This window comes from Hypanus sabinus, chromosome 5, assembly GCF_030144855.1.
Source record: "Hypanus sabinus isolate sHypSab1 chromosome 5, sHypSab1.hap1, whole genome shotgun sequence".
NCBI classification, from domain to species: domain Eukaryota; kingdom Metazoa; phylum Chordata; class Chondrichthyes; order Myliobatiformes; family Dasyatidae; genus Hypanus; species Hypanus sabinus.
Window position 1 is genome coordinate 149,285,474 of NC_082710.1, and position 15,512 is coordinate 149,300,985.

At 47.5% G+C, this 15,512-nt stretch overlaps 1 protein-coding gene across 3 annotated transcripts in view; it reads left to right on the forward strand.

Annotated features, from left to right (window-relative positions):
• The window catches only part of LOC132394444 (class I histocompatibility antigen, F10 alpha chain-like), a 123,233-nt gene that overhangs the window by 34,590 nt on the left and 73,131 nt on the right, over nucleotides 1-15,512 (forward strand). Inside the window, exon 1 of one of the 3 annotated variants that reach the window (XM_059970610.1) lies at nucleotides 7,487-7,644. The exons of the other annotated variants lie outside the window; for them this stretch is intronic. Within the exon in view, the coding sequence (XP_059826593.1) occupies nucleotides 7,593-7,644 (52 nt within the window). The 5' untranslated portion in view covers nucleotides 7,487-7,592. Of the gene's footprint in view, nucleotides 1-7,486; nucleotides 7,645-15,512 lie in introns of those variants that run through there. 3 annotated transcript variants of the gene reach the window in all.

Genomic DNA, 15,512 nt, shown 5'->3' on the forward strand with positions numbered 1-15,512 from the left:
TGAACTCCATCTGCTCTTTCCCTCTGCCCTCACCTGCTTCTACCCATCATCTACCACCCCCTGCCTCACCCACCTGTCTGGCCTGGCTCTTCTCCCCCATGACACTCTCAATCCCAAGATACTGACGATCCATGGAATTCCACAGATAATTCTCGCCCTGCTGAATTTCTTTAGCAGGTTATATTTCTTCTTCACAAAGTACACTGCAGATGCGGTGGTCAAATCAAGACGTACAAAAAAGCTGGATGAACTCAGCAGGTCGGGCAGCATCCGTTGAAAGAAGCAGTCAATGTTTCGGGTCGAGACCCTTCATCAGGATTAAAGGAGGAGGGGGCAGGGGCCCTGTAAAGAAGGTGGGGGGAGGGTGGAAAACCAGTCGGAGGAAAGATCAAGGGGTGGGGGAGGAGATAGGCAGGAGAGGTGAAGAAGGAATCTAAGGGGAAAGCACTATGGGTAGTCAAAGAAGGCAGAGTCATGAGAGGTGAAAGGCAGCTAGAAGAGGAGACAGAGTGAAGGTGGGATGGGGGAAGGGAGAGAGAGGGAATTACCGGAAGTTGGAGAATTCGATGTTCATACCAAGGGGCTGGAGACTACCCAGACGGTATATGAGGTGTTGCTCCTCCAACCTGAGTTTGGCCTCATCATGGCAGTAGAGGAGGCCATGTATGGACATATCCGAATGGGAATGTGAAGCAGAGTTGAAGTGGGTGGCAACCGGGAGATCCTGTCTGTTGTGGCGGACGGAGTGGAGGTGCTCGACGAAGCAGTCCCCCAATCTGCGTTGGGTCTTGCCGATGTAGAGGAGGCCGCACCGGGAGCACCGGATACAATAGATGACTCCAGCAGACTTGCAGGTGAAGTATTGCCTCACCTGGAAGGACTGTCTGGGGCCCGGAATGGTGGTAAGAAATGAGGTGTAGGGACAGGTGTGGCACTTACGCGTGCAGGGATAAGTGCCAGGAGGAAGATCTGTGGGGAGGGACGTGTGGACCAGGCAGTCGCAGAGGGAATGATCCCTGTGAAAAGCGGAGAGGAGTAGAGAGGGAAAGGTGTCCTTAGTGGTGGGGTCCTGTTGAATGTGGCGGAAGTTGTGGAGGATAATATGCTGGATCCGGAGGTTGGTGGGGTGATAGGTGAGGACAAGGGGGACACGGTCCCTGTTGTGTTGACGGGAGGATGGGATGAGGGCTGAAGTGCAGGAAATGGAGGAAATGCGGGTGAGGGCATCATTGATGACGGCAGAAGTGAAACCATGATTCTTAAAGAAAGAGAACATTTGGGATATCCTGGAACAGAAAGCCTCATCCTTGAAGCAGATACGGCGGAGATGGAGGAACTGGGAATAGGGAATAGAATTTTTGCATTGGGCAGGGTGGGAAGAGGTATAGTCAAGATAGTTATGGGAGTCAGTGGGTTTGTAGAAGATGTCAGTGGATAGTCTGTCTTTGGAGATGGAGACCAAGAGATCGAGAAAGGGGAGAGAAGTGTCCGAGATGGACCAAGTGAATTTGAGGGCTGGGTGAAAGTTAGAGGCAAAGTCGATGAAATTGAGGAGCTCAGCATGGGTGCAGGAAGCAGCACCAATGTAGTCGTCAATGTAGCGAAGGAAAAGTTGGGGAGCAGTACCAGTATAGATTTGGAGCATAGACTGTTCCACACTGGACTTCTTGTCAGAGCGGGCAGCGGAGTCCGTGGAAGCAGAGTCCTGGGCTTTGGCTAAGTGGGCTTCGGCGTAAGGGGACTTTGGTAAGCCCGTGTGATTGCTCGCTGAGGGGAAGAAGGTAAGGTCGCTAGGTGCTTTTTAGACTTATTCTATCAATCCAGTTCAGGTATGGGGGAGACAGTCAGAGCAGTGGTGTGCTCCGTATGCAGTATGTGGGAAGTCAGGGTCAACACAGTTGTCCCTGATGACCACACCTGCAAGAGGTGCATCCAGCTGCAGCTCCTATCAGCCCGAGTTAGGGAGTTGGAGCGGGAGCTGGATGAACTACGGATCATTCGGGAGGCAGAGGCAGAGATAGATAGGAGTTATCAGGAGATAGTCACACCAAAAAACCAAGATTTAGGCAGATGGGTGACGGTCCAGAGAGGCAGGGGGAGCAGGCAGAGAGAGCAGAGCACCCCTGCGGCCATTCCCATTAACAATAAGTATACCGTACTGGATACTGTTGATGGGGATGATGTACCAGGAATGAGTTGCAGTGGTCCTGCCTCTGGCACAGAGGTTGAACCCTCAACTAGAAAGGGGAGGAGGGAAGAGAAGAGAGCGATAGTTTTAGGGGATTCTATAGTTAGGGGGGCAGATAGGAGATTTTGTGGGGCAGATCGGGAGTCTCGGATGGTATGTTGTCTCCCTGGTGCCAGGGTCCGGGACATCTCAGATCGGGTGCAGGCTATTCTTGAGAACAAGGGCATGAACCCAGATGTAGTGGTCCATGTAGGGACAAACGATGTAGGTAAGGTGAGTGAGGGGGTCCTGCTTAGAGAGTTCAGGGAGTTAGGAGTGAAGCTGAAAGGCAGGACCTCCAGGGTGACAATCTCGGGATTGCTACCTGTGCCACGTGCGAGCGAGGCGAAGAATAGAATGATTATGCACATTAATACGAGGCTGAGAGCATGGTGCAGGAAGGAAGGGTTCAGGTTTTTGGATAATTGGTCTTTGTTCCAGGGACATTGGGATCTGGGACAAGGGACGGTCTACATCTGAACCGGAGGGGTACTAACATTCTTGCAGGAGTGTTTGCCAGTGCTGCTCAGGGGGGTTTAAACTAGATGTGCAGGGGGCAGGGATCCAGATCCAGAGGGTTGGTCAGAAGGAGCATGGGGTTAAATGTGTAGAAGGTTTGGGTGATCTTGAGAAGGTCATCAAAGTTCAGGGTGCAATTAGCCCGATGGAAGTTCAAGGAGCTGGGTTAGGTACAGTAGACAGTGTTTTAAGCAAAGAGAGGAGGAATGGGCTAAGAATTCCATACTTGAATGCGCGTAGTGTCAGAAATAAGACAGATGAGCTTGAAGCTCAGATGAAAATGGGGAACTACGATATTGTTGGGATAACGGAGACATGGCTGCAAGGGGATCAGGCCTGGGAATTGAGTGTACCAGGGTATACGTGCTATCGTAGAGACAGAAATATGGGAAGAGGGGGTGGGGTGGCCCTGTTGGTGAGGAATGAGATTCAGTCCTTAGCAAGAGGTGACTTAGGAACAGGGGAAGTAGAGTCTGTGTGGATTGAGCTGAGGAACAGCAAGGGTAAAAAGACCCTAATGGGTGTTGTGTACAGGCCCCCAAACAGTAGCGTGGATATTGGGTACAAGTTGATTAGGGAGTTAACATTGGCATTTGCTAAAGGTAATACAGTCATTATGGGAGATTTCAACATGCAGGTGAACTGGGAGAATCAGGTAGGTGCTGGACCCCAGGATAGGGAGTTTGTGGAGTGTCTAAGGGATGTATTTTTGGAACAGCTTGTGCTTGAGCCAACCAGGAACGAGACTATTTTGGACTTGGTGATGTGTAATGAACAGGAATTGATAAGTGATCTTGAAGTAAAGGAGCCATTAGGAAGTAGTGATCATAACATGATAAGTTTTTATCTACAATTTGAGAGGGATAAGGGCAGATCAGAGGTGTCAGTGTTGCAATTAAATAAAGGAGACTACGGAGCCATGAGGGAAGAGCTGGCCAAAGTTAAATGGGCGGATGCCCTGGCAGGAAAGACAGTGGATCAGCAGTGGCAGATATTCTTGGGCATAATACAAAAGATGCAAAAGCAGTTCATTCCAATGAGAAGGAAGGATTCAAAGAGGGGGAAGGGGCCATAGTGGATGACAAAGGAAGTCAGAGATTGTATAGCATTAAAGAAAAAGAAGTATGACAGGGCTAAGATGAGTGGGAATACAGATGATTGGGAAAGTTTTAAGGAGCAGCAGATCTTAACTAAAAAAGCAATACGGAGAGAAAAAATCAGGTATGAGCTCAGTCTAGCCAGGAATATAAAAGGGGATAGCAAAAGCTTTTTTAGTTATGTGAAGAGAAAGAAGATAGTTAAGAACAATGTTGGCCCCTTGAAGAATGAATTGGGAGAAATTGTTATGGGAAACAGGGAAATGGCAACAGAATTTAATGCGTACTTTAGATCTGTCTTCACCAGGGAGGACACAAGCAATCTCCCAGATGTATGGATGGGCCAGGGTCATAAGATATCAGAGGAATTGAGACAGATTGACATTAGGAAAGAAACTGTGATGAGTAGACTGGTAGGACTGAAGGCTAATAAATCCCCGGATCCAGATGGTCTGCATCCGAGGGTTCTAAAAGAGGTGGCTCAGGAAATTGCGGATGCATTGGTAATCATTTTCCAATGTTCCTTAGATTCAGGATCAGTTCCTGAAGGTTGGAGAGTAGCTAATGTTATCCCACTTTTCAAGAAGGGAGGGAAGGAGAAAACGGAGAACTATCGCCCTGTTAGCCTAATGTCAGTCGTGGGGAAGATGCTTGAGTCCATTATTAAGGACGAAATAGTGGCACATCTAGATGGCAGAAATAGGATTAGGCCGAGCCAGCATGGATTTACCAAGGGCAAATCATGCTTGACTAATCTGTTGGAGTTTTTTGAGGGTGTAACAAGGATGTTAGACGAGGGTAAGCCAGTGGATGTTGTATACCAAGATTTTCAGAAGGCATTCGATAAGGTGCCACATAGGAGATTGGTGAGTAAAATCAGAGCTCATGGCATTGGGGGCAGGGTTTCAACATGGATAGAAATGGTTGGCAGATAGAAAGCAAAGGGTAGCAGTGAATGGGTGTTTCTCGGACTGGCTGGAGGTGACTAGTGGGGTACCACAGGGCTCTGTATTGGGACCACAGCTCTTTACGATTTATGTCAACGATTTAGATGAGGGCATTGAAAACTATATCAGCAAGTTTTCTGACGATACTAAACTGGGTGGCAGTGTGACATGCGAAGAGGACGTTAGGAGAATACAGGGAGACTTGGATAGGTTGGGTGAGTGGGCAGATACTTGGCAGATGTCATTCAATGTGAATAAGTGTGAGGTTATCCACTTTGGGAGTAAGAACAGGAAGGCAGATTATTATCTGAACAGTATAGAGTTGGGTAAGGGAGTAATACAAAGAGATCTCGGAGTCCTTGTTCTTCAGTCACTGAAGGTGAATTAGCAAGTGCAGCAGGCTGTGAAGAAGGCTAATGGAATGTTGGCCTTTATTACAAAGGGAATTGAGTACAACAGCAAGGAAATCCTCTTGCATTTGTACAGGGCCCTGGTGAGACCACACCTGGAATATTGTGTACAGTTTTGGTCTCCAGGTTTAAGGAAGGACATTCTGGCAGTTGAGGAAGTGCAGCGTAGATTCACTAGGTTGATTCCTGGGATAGCAGGGCTGTCTTACGCAGAGAGATTGGAGAGATTGGGCTTGTACACGCTGGAATTGAGGAGATTGAGAGGGGATCTGATTGAAACGTTTAAGATAATTAAAGGATTTGATAGGATTGAGGCAGGAAATATGTTCCAGATGTTGGGAGAGTCCAGTACCAGAGGGCATGGATTGAGAATAAGAGGTCAGTTATTTAAAACAGAGTTGAGGAAGAGCTTCTTCTCCCAGAGAGTTGTGCAGGTGTGGAATGCACTACCTCGGAAGATGGTGGAGGCCAATTCTCTGGATGCTTTCAAGAAGGAGCTAGATAGCTATCTGATGGATAGGGGAATCAAGGGATATGGGGACAAGGCAGGGACTGGGTATTGATAGTGAATGATCAGCCATGATCTCAGAATGGCGGTGCAGACTCGAGGGGCCGAATGGTCTACTTCTGCACCTATTGTCTATTGTCTATAACCCACGTAGAGGCAGGTATAGCTGGGACCCATGCGAGTGCCCATAGCTACACCCTTGGTCTGAAGAAAGTGGGAAGAGCCGAAAGAGAAGTTATTAAGTTTGAACACCAGTTCCACCAACTTGAGTAGTGTGGTGGTGTTGGGGAACTGGTGAGGTCTATTGTCCAGAAAGTAGCAGAGGGCTTTGAGGCCTTCTTGATGGGGAATTGAAGTGTATAAGGATTGGACATCCACGGTGAAAATGAAGCAGTCGGGACCGGGCAACTGGAAGTTATTGAAGAAGTGGAGGGCATGGGATGTATCCCGGATGTAGGTGGGGAGGGATTGAACTATGGGCGACAAAATGGAGTTGAGGTAGGCAGATACAAGTTCGGTGGGACAGGAGCAGGCCGAAACTATAGGCCTACCAGGACAATCAGGCTTATGGATCTTGGGGAGGAGGTAAAAGTGAGCAGTGCAGGGTGTGGGAATTAAGAGTTTTTTGGCTGAGGATGGAAGGTCTCCGGAGTTGATAAGGGTGGTGACGGTACGGGAGACAATGGTTTGATGTTTTTTGGTTGGGTCCTTCCGCCACCTTCAACAGGATCCCACCAGTAAGGACATCTTTCCCTCTCTACCCCCTCTGCTTTTCGCAGGGATCATTCCCTCCGCGACTGCCCGGTCCACGCGTCCCTACCCACAGATCTCCCACCTGGTTCTTATCCCTGCAAGTGTAAGTGCTACACCTGTCCCTACACCTCCTCTCTTACCACCATTCAGGGCCCCAAACTGTACTTCCAGGTGAGGCAATACTTCACTCGTGAGTCTGTTGGGATAATCTATTGCATCCGGTGCGGCCCCCTCTACATTGGCCAGACCCAACGCAGATTGGGGGACCGCTTCATCAAGCACCTACACTCCATCCGCCACAACAGACAGGATCTCCCGGTTGCCACCAACTTCAACTCTCCTTCATATTCCCATTCGGATATGTCCATAGATGGCCTCCTCTACTGCCCTTCCCCATCCCACTTTCACTCTGCCTCCTCTTCCAGCTGCCTATTACCTCTCTCATGATTCTGCCTTCTTCTACTACCCATAGTGCCTTATATGGAAATGTAAGAGTACCCTTAGATTCCTTCTTCACCTCTCCTGCCTATTCCCTCCCCCACCCCTTGATCTTTCCTCCGACTGGTTTTCCACCCTCCCCCCACCTTCTTTACAGGGCCCCTGCCCCCTCCTCCTTCAGTCCTGACGAAGGGTCTCGACCCGAAACGTTGACTGCTTCTTTCAACGGATGCTGCCCGACCTGCTGAGTTCATCCAGCTTCATATACGTTATCTTTCTCCTCCTGTGTCATTTCCCTCGAGTCTGACCCCCCGGGTCTGTTCCCGGGATCTGTGACGTCAGAACCCTGACTGCCTCCCCTCCCGTTCCCATACTTTCGATTTAAGATGCCAATCTCCGCTCACCCCACCCTTCCCGGCAAACGATGACGCATACACAGCTCTTTTTCTGATTGGACGGATGCTGATATTTGTAATTTTATTTTTAAGCGGCTCAAACTTCAGCGACAACTTCTGCCCAGAGACCAATGACGTTAATCAGAGATTGGGTTACGCAATTGCGCGGACCAATCAGCGTGCAGTTTGGGTTGCGTCTGCCGGCGTTTGGGGAGTGGTGAGCTGAGTGTAATCGCCACTGTACCGGGCAGTGGCGGAGGACATGGAAACCCGAAACAGCACCGAGAGGGAGTGAGAAATGAAGCTATGTCTACTACTGCTGGCCCTCCTATTTGGAGGGGTCTCCGCAGGTGAGTGAAGAGTCAATGGTCAGCGGGACATTCAGTGAGTGAGAGGGTGGACACAGGGTCACCGTCCCCAGTCAAGGTGTGAGGGTGCCACGCCACCCAGCCTGAGGTCAGTGGCGATCGGTTTGGGGGTGTTGTGTGGTGGGAGCCTCTACACACGGGAGGCGAGGGGAGGGGAGGGGCGGGGCGGACGGATGGGTTAACTTCGACACCTTCACTGACCTGGGCAGGAAGTGGATAGTGGGACAGCAGATGACTGGTTAACACTGGGGTTTAGAGGATATCCTTCCCTCCCCCCGGTCTTGTACGGTAGTTGGCACTCAGCTTAATGGTGCATTACCGCCACCTTCTGCTCCGGAGTGTGCGATAGACTCACATTCTAAATCCCTTCAATCAATATATCTCTCCCTCTCCCTCCCTCCCCTCATTTGTAAGGCCAGTGATGTTGTGGAACTGGACTCTGATGGTGGTGTCTGAAAGGGTCTTTTTTTTGCTTCCGGTCTTTTCTGCCCCGGTGCGCATGCGTGTAACTAGTCGAAAAGAGGCTGCTGTCCAAGTTGTATGCCATCTTGCACAATGACTCCCATCCACTCCATAATGTACTGGTTTGGCACAGGAGTACATTCAGCCAGAGACTCATTCCACCGAGATGTAACACTGAGCATCATAGGAAGTCATTCCTGCCTGTGGCCATCAAACTTTACAACTCCTCCCTCGGAGTGTCAGACACCCTGAGTCAATAGGCTGGACCTGGACTTAATTTCACTTGTCATAATTTATTATTATTATTTATTTAATTATGGTTTTATATTGCTATATCTCTACACTATTCTTGGTTGGTGCGACTGTAATGAAACCCATTTTCCCTCGGGATCAATAAAGTCCCCCTCTTCCCCTCTCTTCCCCCCCCACCCTAAACTCCATCCTCCCATCTTTGACCATCCTAGTACCCTATTCCTGTTTATCCATCATATCCTGTTTAAAAAAAAACCTCTACCCCTTAAGGAAGCTAAAACTACCCTCACCTGTGTTCTCTCACTCATGCCCAGCAACCCTTTTAATGTGAATTCCTGCACCCCCCAATTCCCTTAGATTAATTCTCATCATCTGTCTCTGTATCCCATATGGGTTTAGAGTAGTAGTCGCCAACCCATCGATCGTGATCAACTAGTCGATCTTTGAGACTTTCCCAGTAGATCCCGAAAAAAAATAAATCCACAAATACTGTTGAGAGATTGTTTCTGGGTTGTGGGGTTTTAGTTCCGTTCTTTCTGCCCAGTGCGCATGCGTGTAGCTCCCCCACACTACACAGTGTAATTCAGTGGCCCCCAACCACCAGGCCGTGAGGAAACAATACACTTTTCTCCATTCCCTGTCATGCCCACTGTTGAACTTGAACCCACATGAGGTCATTGGTCGCCTAAACGCAGTGATACCCTCGTGGCAGGTTGGCCTCGGGTGGCCGGCGGGAAGTGCCGTTGGTACTGGCCTGGATGGAGCGAGGACAGATGGGTGCCGCCTCTGAACCTGTTTACCACACTGAACGTTCGTAGCGAACCCAGTGCTAAAATATTTGCAGACGACCTAATTCAGGTTCAAGGTTTCTTAAGTATCAGAGCAGCTACCACGCTGTGATCTACCAAAACAAACTTTTGTTGGCTGATAGCTCGTACAAGGGGGGGCAGGCTGGTGCCCTGTCGCACTCCTCGCTCAGCCGGCCACTCTCTCCGGACTGCGACTGCTGTGGCCCTGGCACGGGGCCCTCCTGTCGTGACCTTGTCCTCTCCCCCCATCCACGACCAGCCGCACCTGGCCAAGGCGTCTGGCGGTGGGTGGGCGGAGGCTGCAGTTCAGGCCAGGAGGCTTCCGAGGCAATGAAGCCCTCAAAACGGCTTCGGCACCTTGAGTCCAAGCACCCCACACTTAAAGACAAATGCGTTGAGAATTTTCAGCAGAAAAAACGTGAGCAAGCGGGACAGAAGTTAAGTGCCAAGAGCCGCGAAAACTAAGTTGCAGAATAGACTGACTGGACATAAGGAACCTGTATCGGTGTATTCTGGTCGTGTTTAACACCAACCCCCACCCCCCTCCCCCGTTGGCCGGTCTGCGAGGATATTGTCAATATTAAACAGCTCCGCAGTGCAAAAAAAGGGGTGGGTACCCCTGGGGTTTATACATCATTTCTACTTCTGAGTTACGGGGTTTTACTTACGGTCTTTTCTGCCCTGGTGCGCATGCGGGTAACTAGTCGATCTCATCTTTCACTAAGGCCGAGGTAGGGGATCTTGGGCTTAAAAATGTTGGTGACTGCTAGTTTAGAGGATGGCGCAGGAAGAGCCCATTCAATCCTGTAGATCCGTGCTGGAGTACTGCTTCCTTCCGACACGTTAATGTGAGGTAAGTGTGTGTGGGGGGAGGGCATTTACACAGGACAGAGAGGGGTTTGGGCTGGGTTGTGGGAAGCAGCTTAAATGTGTTTCAGTAGGGTAATGAGGTGCAGCACCTTTGAGTTGTGAAGGAGAGGTTATTAATTTGTTAACCAGATGGGTCTATGTACTGGCTGGTGCTGACCATCCTATCAGAAATATTGTCCAATCCCTCCCATCTGTTGTTACGTGAATGAAGTCACCGGAGAAAGTTACTAGTAGATACAAGGCAGCTTCTTTATTCGACAAAACAAGGTACAGCAGGCATCGTATAGAGATGCTTCCAGTGGAAGGGAGTTGTTGGCCCAACACGGGGCTTGATATTTTATGTGCCGAACATCAAAGGACATTCCATATTTACAATGCCTGGACAATGCTTTCTTTGAAACTACATACAATCTTCACACCTTAGTTTCACATCCACACCACAGACATCCAAATGAATATTAATCAAAATTGTCTGGACTGGGATTCCAGGAATTTCGGAACCCATTGTTCAGAACTGCACCCCAAATTAAATGCACAATAAATTTTCAGACGTGAAGACTGGCAGCCAGTCAATTGTTAAATGTAAATGTCCTAAACTCAAAAACCACTCTAACACCACCCACTTGTTTCCTCACTTTCCCAGTTCTGGACCTGAAACAATATCTGTGGTGCTGCCTGGGCTGTTCCGAGTTTTCAGTTTTATGGTGCAGCTGATCTTGTATCTTCCTTCCTCTCCCAGGGATGAAATCTTCGGAGTTTCTGTAGCTCTGTATTTTTACTGGATCGGTTCCTAGCCTCGTGCCCAACCCTCCTCCTTTCCCAGCTGGTCTCGGAACCACCCGTGGCTGAGTTTTTCCTGTTGAAGTGTCCAAAAGCCTCTTTAATGTAGTGTTAGTATTCGATTGCACCACGTCCTCTTGCCGTAAGTTCCAGATATCAGCCACTCTACGTGTAAAAACACCAGATCTCCTGTAAAACTCCTTCCTCTTGCCTTAACCTACGACCCCGTGTTTTAATAACACTATGATGGGACAAGGACTTTGACTGTCCATCCTATCTGTGCCTCTTACATATCAGGTCACCTCTTGGCCTCCCAAAGCATACTGAGCAGAAATGTTGACAGTGCTCAGTGCAGACTCACCACTGTTTTATGCAGTTCCATCATAGGGAGAATGAGATTTTCTTTACCTTCTCAGTCAAGGATAATCTGAAAACTCTCTGTATATCAAGAGTAAAGGGGTAATTGGGGAGAGCAGAGGTCCCTGAAGGATCAGTGTGGCTGTATATATGTGGAGCCAGAGGTCTCAAATAAATACTTCCCATCTCCACTTACTGGGGAGAAGGTCATGCCCAAGCTGGGAATTCAGGAAAGATTACAGAGACATCCTGAAACATTTCAATATTACAAATGAGATGTCGGTGTTCTTGAGGTGCATAAAAATGGACAAATCCATGGGTCTGAATGAGAGTATCCTAGGATATTATGAGAATGAAGGCAGAAATTGGTAGGGCCCTGGGAGATCCGTTTCTTCAACAGACAAGAATATGGCACCAGAAGACTGGAAAATACCTGATGATGTCCTTTTATGTAAGAAAGATTGCACGGGCAAGCTAGGGAATTACAAGCTGTTGAGCCTAATGTTAGTGCTGGAAAATTTACCAGATGGGATTCCGAGAAACTGGATCTACCTGTATTTGGAAAGGCATATCTGAGAAACTGTTTCTCACAAATCTGATTGAAGTCTTTGAAGAGGTGACCAAGAGGATTGACAAGGGATGGACAGTGTATGTTGCCAACATAGACTTTAGAAAGGCTTTTGATAACATCCTACATGATAGACAGGTCCAGAAAGTGAGAACACATGGGACCCAGGGAAAGCTAGCCAAATCGATACATAATTAGCTCAGTGGTAGAAGTTAGAGTATGACAGTGGACGGTAGATTTTTCAGATTGGAATCCAGTGATTGGTGTTGTGTTGCAGGCATCAGTTTTGGAACTCCTATTGCTTGTTATTTGTGTTTATGATTTGGATGAGAATGTGGACGCCATATTTGGAAGTTTGCAGATGACAACAACTTAACTAAAGAAACAGAACAAGGCATGGGTGCACTGATAACTAAAATAAGATACATGTGAAAATAATCAGCTAATAATTAGGAGAGGAGCAGCAGCGGAGCTTGGAGGATTTGGTGCCCCCTGATTGAAGCATGGCAGGTAGTGAATAAAGAGATTGGCATATTTACCATCATTGGTCATGTTACTGAGTACAAGACTTGAGATATCATGTTACAGTCGTACAGGACATTGAGAATGCACTTGTGTATATTCTGTGCAGTTTTGGTCACATAGCTATAGGAAGGATGCAATTTTTTAGAAATGATGCAGAAAAGATTCACACGCAGTTACCAGAACAGGAGGGCTTGAGTCATAAGGAGGGATTGGAGAGGCAGTGACTGTTTTCCATGGAGCGAAGGAGACTCGGGTGACTTTATTGTACATTGCAAATAAGAGATGTCACAGCATTGATCTGTGGTACATCACTAGTCACGGACTTCTAATCAGAAAAGCATCCTCCTACCTTCACCTTCTGTCTGCCATCACCCAGCCAGTTTGGACTGGTGTAGCCAGTTTCCTGGATCTCCTGTGCCATGTTGTTCTGGTCCAGACTACCATGGAGTTCCTGGAAAATGCCGTACTCGGATCATTTAGTCAACATCTCCCACCCTGCCTTCCTAGTTTTCTTCAAAAACCATCTGAAAAATATTGAAGTTAGTGATACAGGACTTCCTCCACACAGAGCCATGTCGATTATTCCTGATCAGCCTCTGACTTTACGTAATTCCTGTTCTTTTTTTTTGTCATGAGCTTCCTACTACTGATGTGAGACTGACTGCCAGTAGTTGACTCTCCCTATTTCCTTTCTTGTACAAAGGAACAATTATTCAGGACCACACCTGTAGTTTGCAAAGATAGAAAGATCTTTGTCTCGGCCCCATCAATCTTATCTCTTGCCTCTCTCAATAACCCGGGTATATCTCATCAGGCCCTATGGACTCATCAACTTTAATGTTCTTCAAAGAGACCTAACACAGCCTCTTTCTTTAAATCCCCAACATTGTGGCATGTTGCACACTGATCCACTGGTGCTGTGGTTGTGTAGCAGTTAGTGTGACATTATCTCAGCTCAGAGCATCATAGTTTGGAGTTCAGTCCTCATGTCCTCCCCATGGAATGCCTGGGTTTTCTCCAGGTGTCATGATCCTGGCTGGCATTCCCCACCTTTTCCCTGTCCTCCCTAATTGGTCCTTGATCCCCACATTTGATTCCCAATCTTTCCCAATTCCTCTCAATTACCAGCACCTGGTTTCCATTAGCCACTAGAGGATAAGACTCCGACATCTCTGGTCAGCCCTTGCCAGATTGTTGGTCAATTGTCAGAGAGAGAGGAACCTTGCTCCAAGTCTTCCAGGTCCCGAATCAGCCTGGTCCCGATTCTACACTCACTACAGAGATTCTGCCTCCGTGTCGGAGTCCTGCACTTGGGTTAGTTTTCCTGCCACGTCCCTGTCACACCAGATGCTCTGGTTTCCTCCCACAGTCCAAAGACGTACTGGTTAGTGGGTTAATTGGTCACTGTAAATTGTCCGGTGAATAAGTTTAGGCCAGTGTTAAAATCAGGAATTATTGGAATAAATAGTGAAGAAGATTGAAAATTACAGAGGGATCTTCATCAGTGGTATAAATAGTTCAAGCAATGACAAATTAATTCAGATAAGTATGAGGTTCTGCAATTTAGGAAGTCCAATTCTGGCACGACTTTCAAAGTGAACGGTTGGGAGTGTTGTAGAAGAGATACCAAGGTCTTCAATGACATAGTTCTTTGAAAGTGGCATCACAGGTAGATAGGTGGCGAAGAAGGGTTTTGGCACCTTCATCAGTCAAGGCTCTGAGTATGGAAGTTGATTCGTTATTTGCAGGACATTAGTGCAGTTTCATTTGGAGTATTGTGATCTGTTCTGGTCAATCTGCTTCAGGAAGGAAGCCATTAAATTGTAATGGACCAGAAGTGAGTTATGAGCATGTTCCTTGGGCTGCAAGGACTGTTATGGAGAGTGGTTGAGCATCTTGGGACTTTAATCATTGGAGATTAGGAGAATGAAGGATGATCTTGTTGAAGTGCGTAATGAACAGGATAGAGAATTGATGGATGCTGTATACATGGATTTTCAGAAGGCCTTTGACAAGGTGCCTCACATGAGGCTGTTTAACAAGAGTCCATGGTATTACAGGAAAGATATCGCATAGATCAAGCATTGACTGACTGGCAGGAGGCTAGGAGCCTTTCCTTACTGGCTACTGGTGATGAGTGTTGTTCTGTAGGGACCACTTCTTATGGTGTGTGTCAGTGATTTTGTTAATGGAATTGATGGCTTTGTGTTCATGTTTACAGATGATATGAAAATAAGTGGAGGGGCAGGTAGTGTTGAGAAAGCAGGGAGGCTGCAGAAGGACTTTGCAGAGGAGAATGGACAAAGAATTGACAGATGGAATACAGTGTTGGGATGTGTATGGTCATGCACTTTGGTGGAAGGAATAAAAGCTTAGACTATTTTCCAAATGGAGAGAAAATTCAAAAATGAGGTGGAAAGAGACTTGGGAGTCCTCGTGTAGGATTCCTTAAAGGTTAATTTGCAGGTTGAGTCAATGGTGAGAAAGGCAACTATAAAGTGAGCGTTCATTTCAGGAGTACTAGAGCATAACAGCAAGGATGTAATACTGAGCCTTTATAGAAACACTGGTGAGGCCTTGTTTAGAGTGCTGTGAGGAGTTTTGGACCCCCTTATTTAAGAAAGGACGTATTGATTTGGGAGAGGGTTCAGAGGAGGTTCACAAGAATGATTCCAGAATGGAAGGCTTATTATATATGAGGATGGATTTAAGGTGCTGGAATTTAGAAGAATGAGGGGGGATCTCGGGGAAACCTATCGAATGTTGAAAGGCCTAGATAGTGTGGATATTTAGAGGATGTTTCCTATGGTGGGAGAGTCTAGAACCAGAAGACACAGCCTCAGAATAGTGGGACATCCATTTAGAACAGAGATGTGGAAGAATTTCTTTAGCCGAAGAGTGGTGAATCTGGAATTTGGTGTCACAGATAGCTGTGGAGACCAAGTCATTGGGTGTATTTAAGGTGGAGATTGATAGTTTCTTGAATCATGGGGCAAGAAAGGTTATGGGGAGAAGGCAGGAGAATGGAGTTGAGGGGGAAATGGATGGGCTGCAATGTAATGGCAGAGCAGACTTGGGCCCAATTCTGCTCCTGTGTCTTATGGTGACATTTTGAGGGTTAATGCCCACAGTCTTCTTCCTAGGGTTGGGTAATCAAGATCTGAGGGCAAAAGTTAAAGCTGGGAGCAAGAAGGCTGCGAGTGAACGGTTGATTTCCAGAGCGAAGG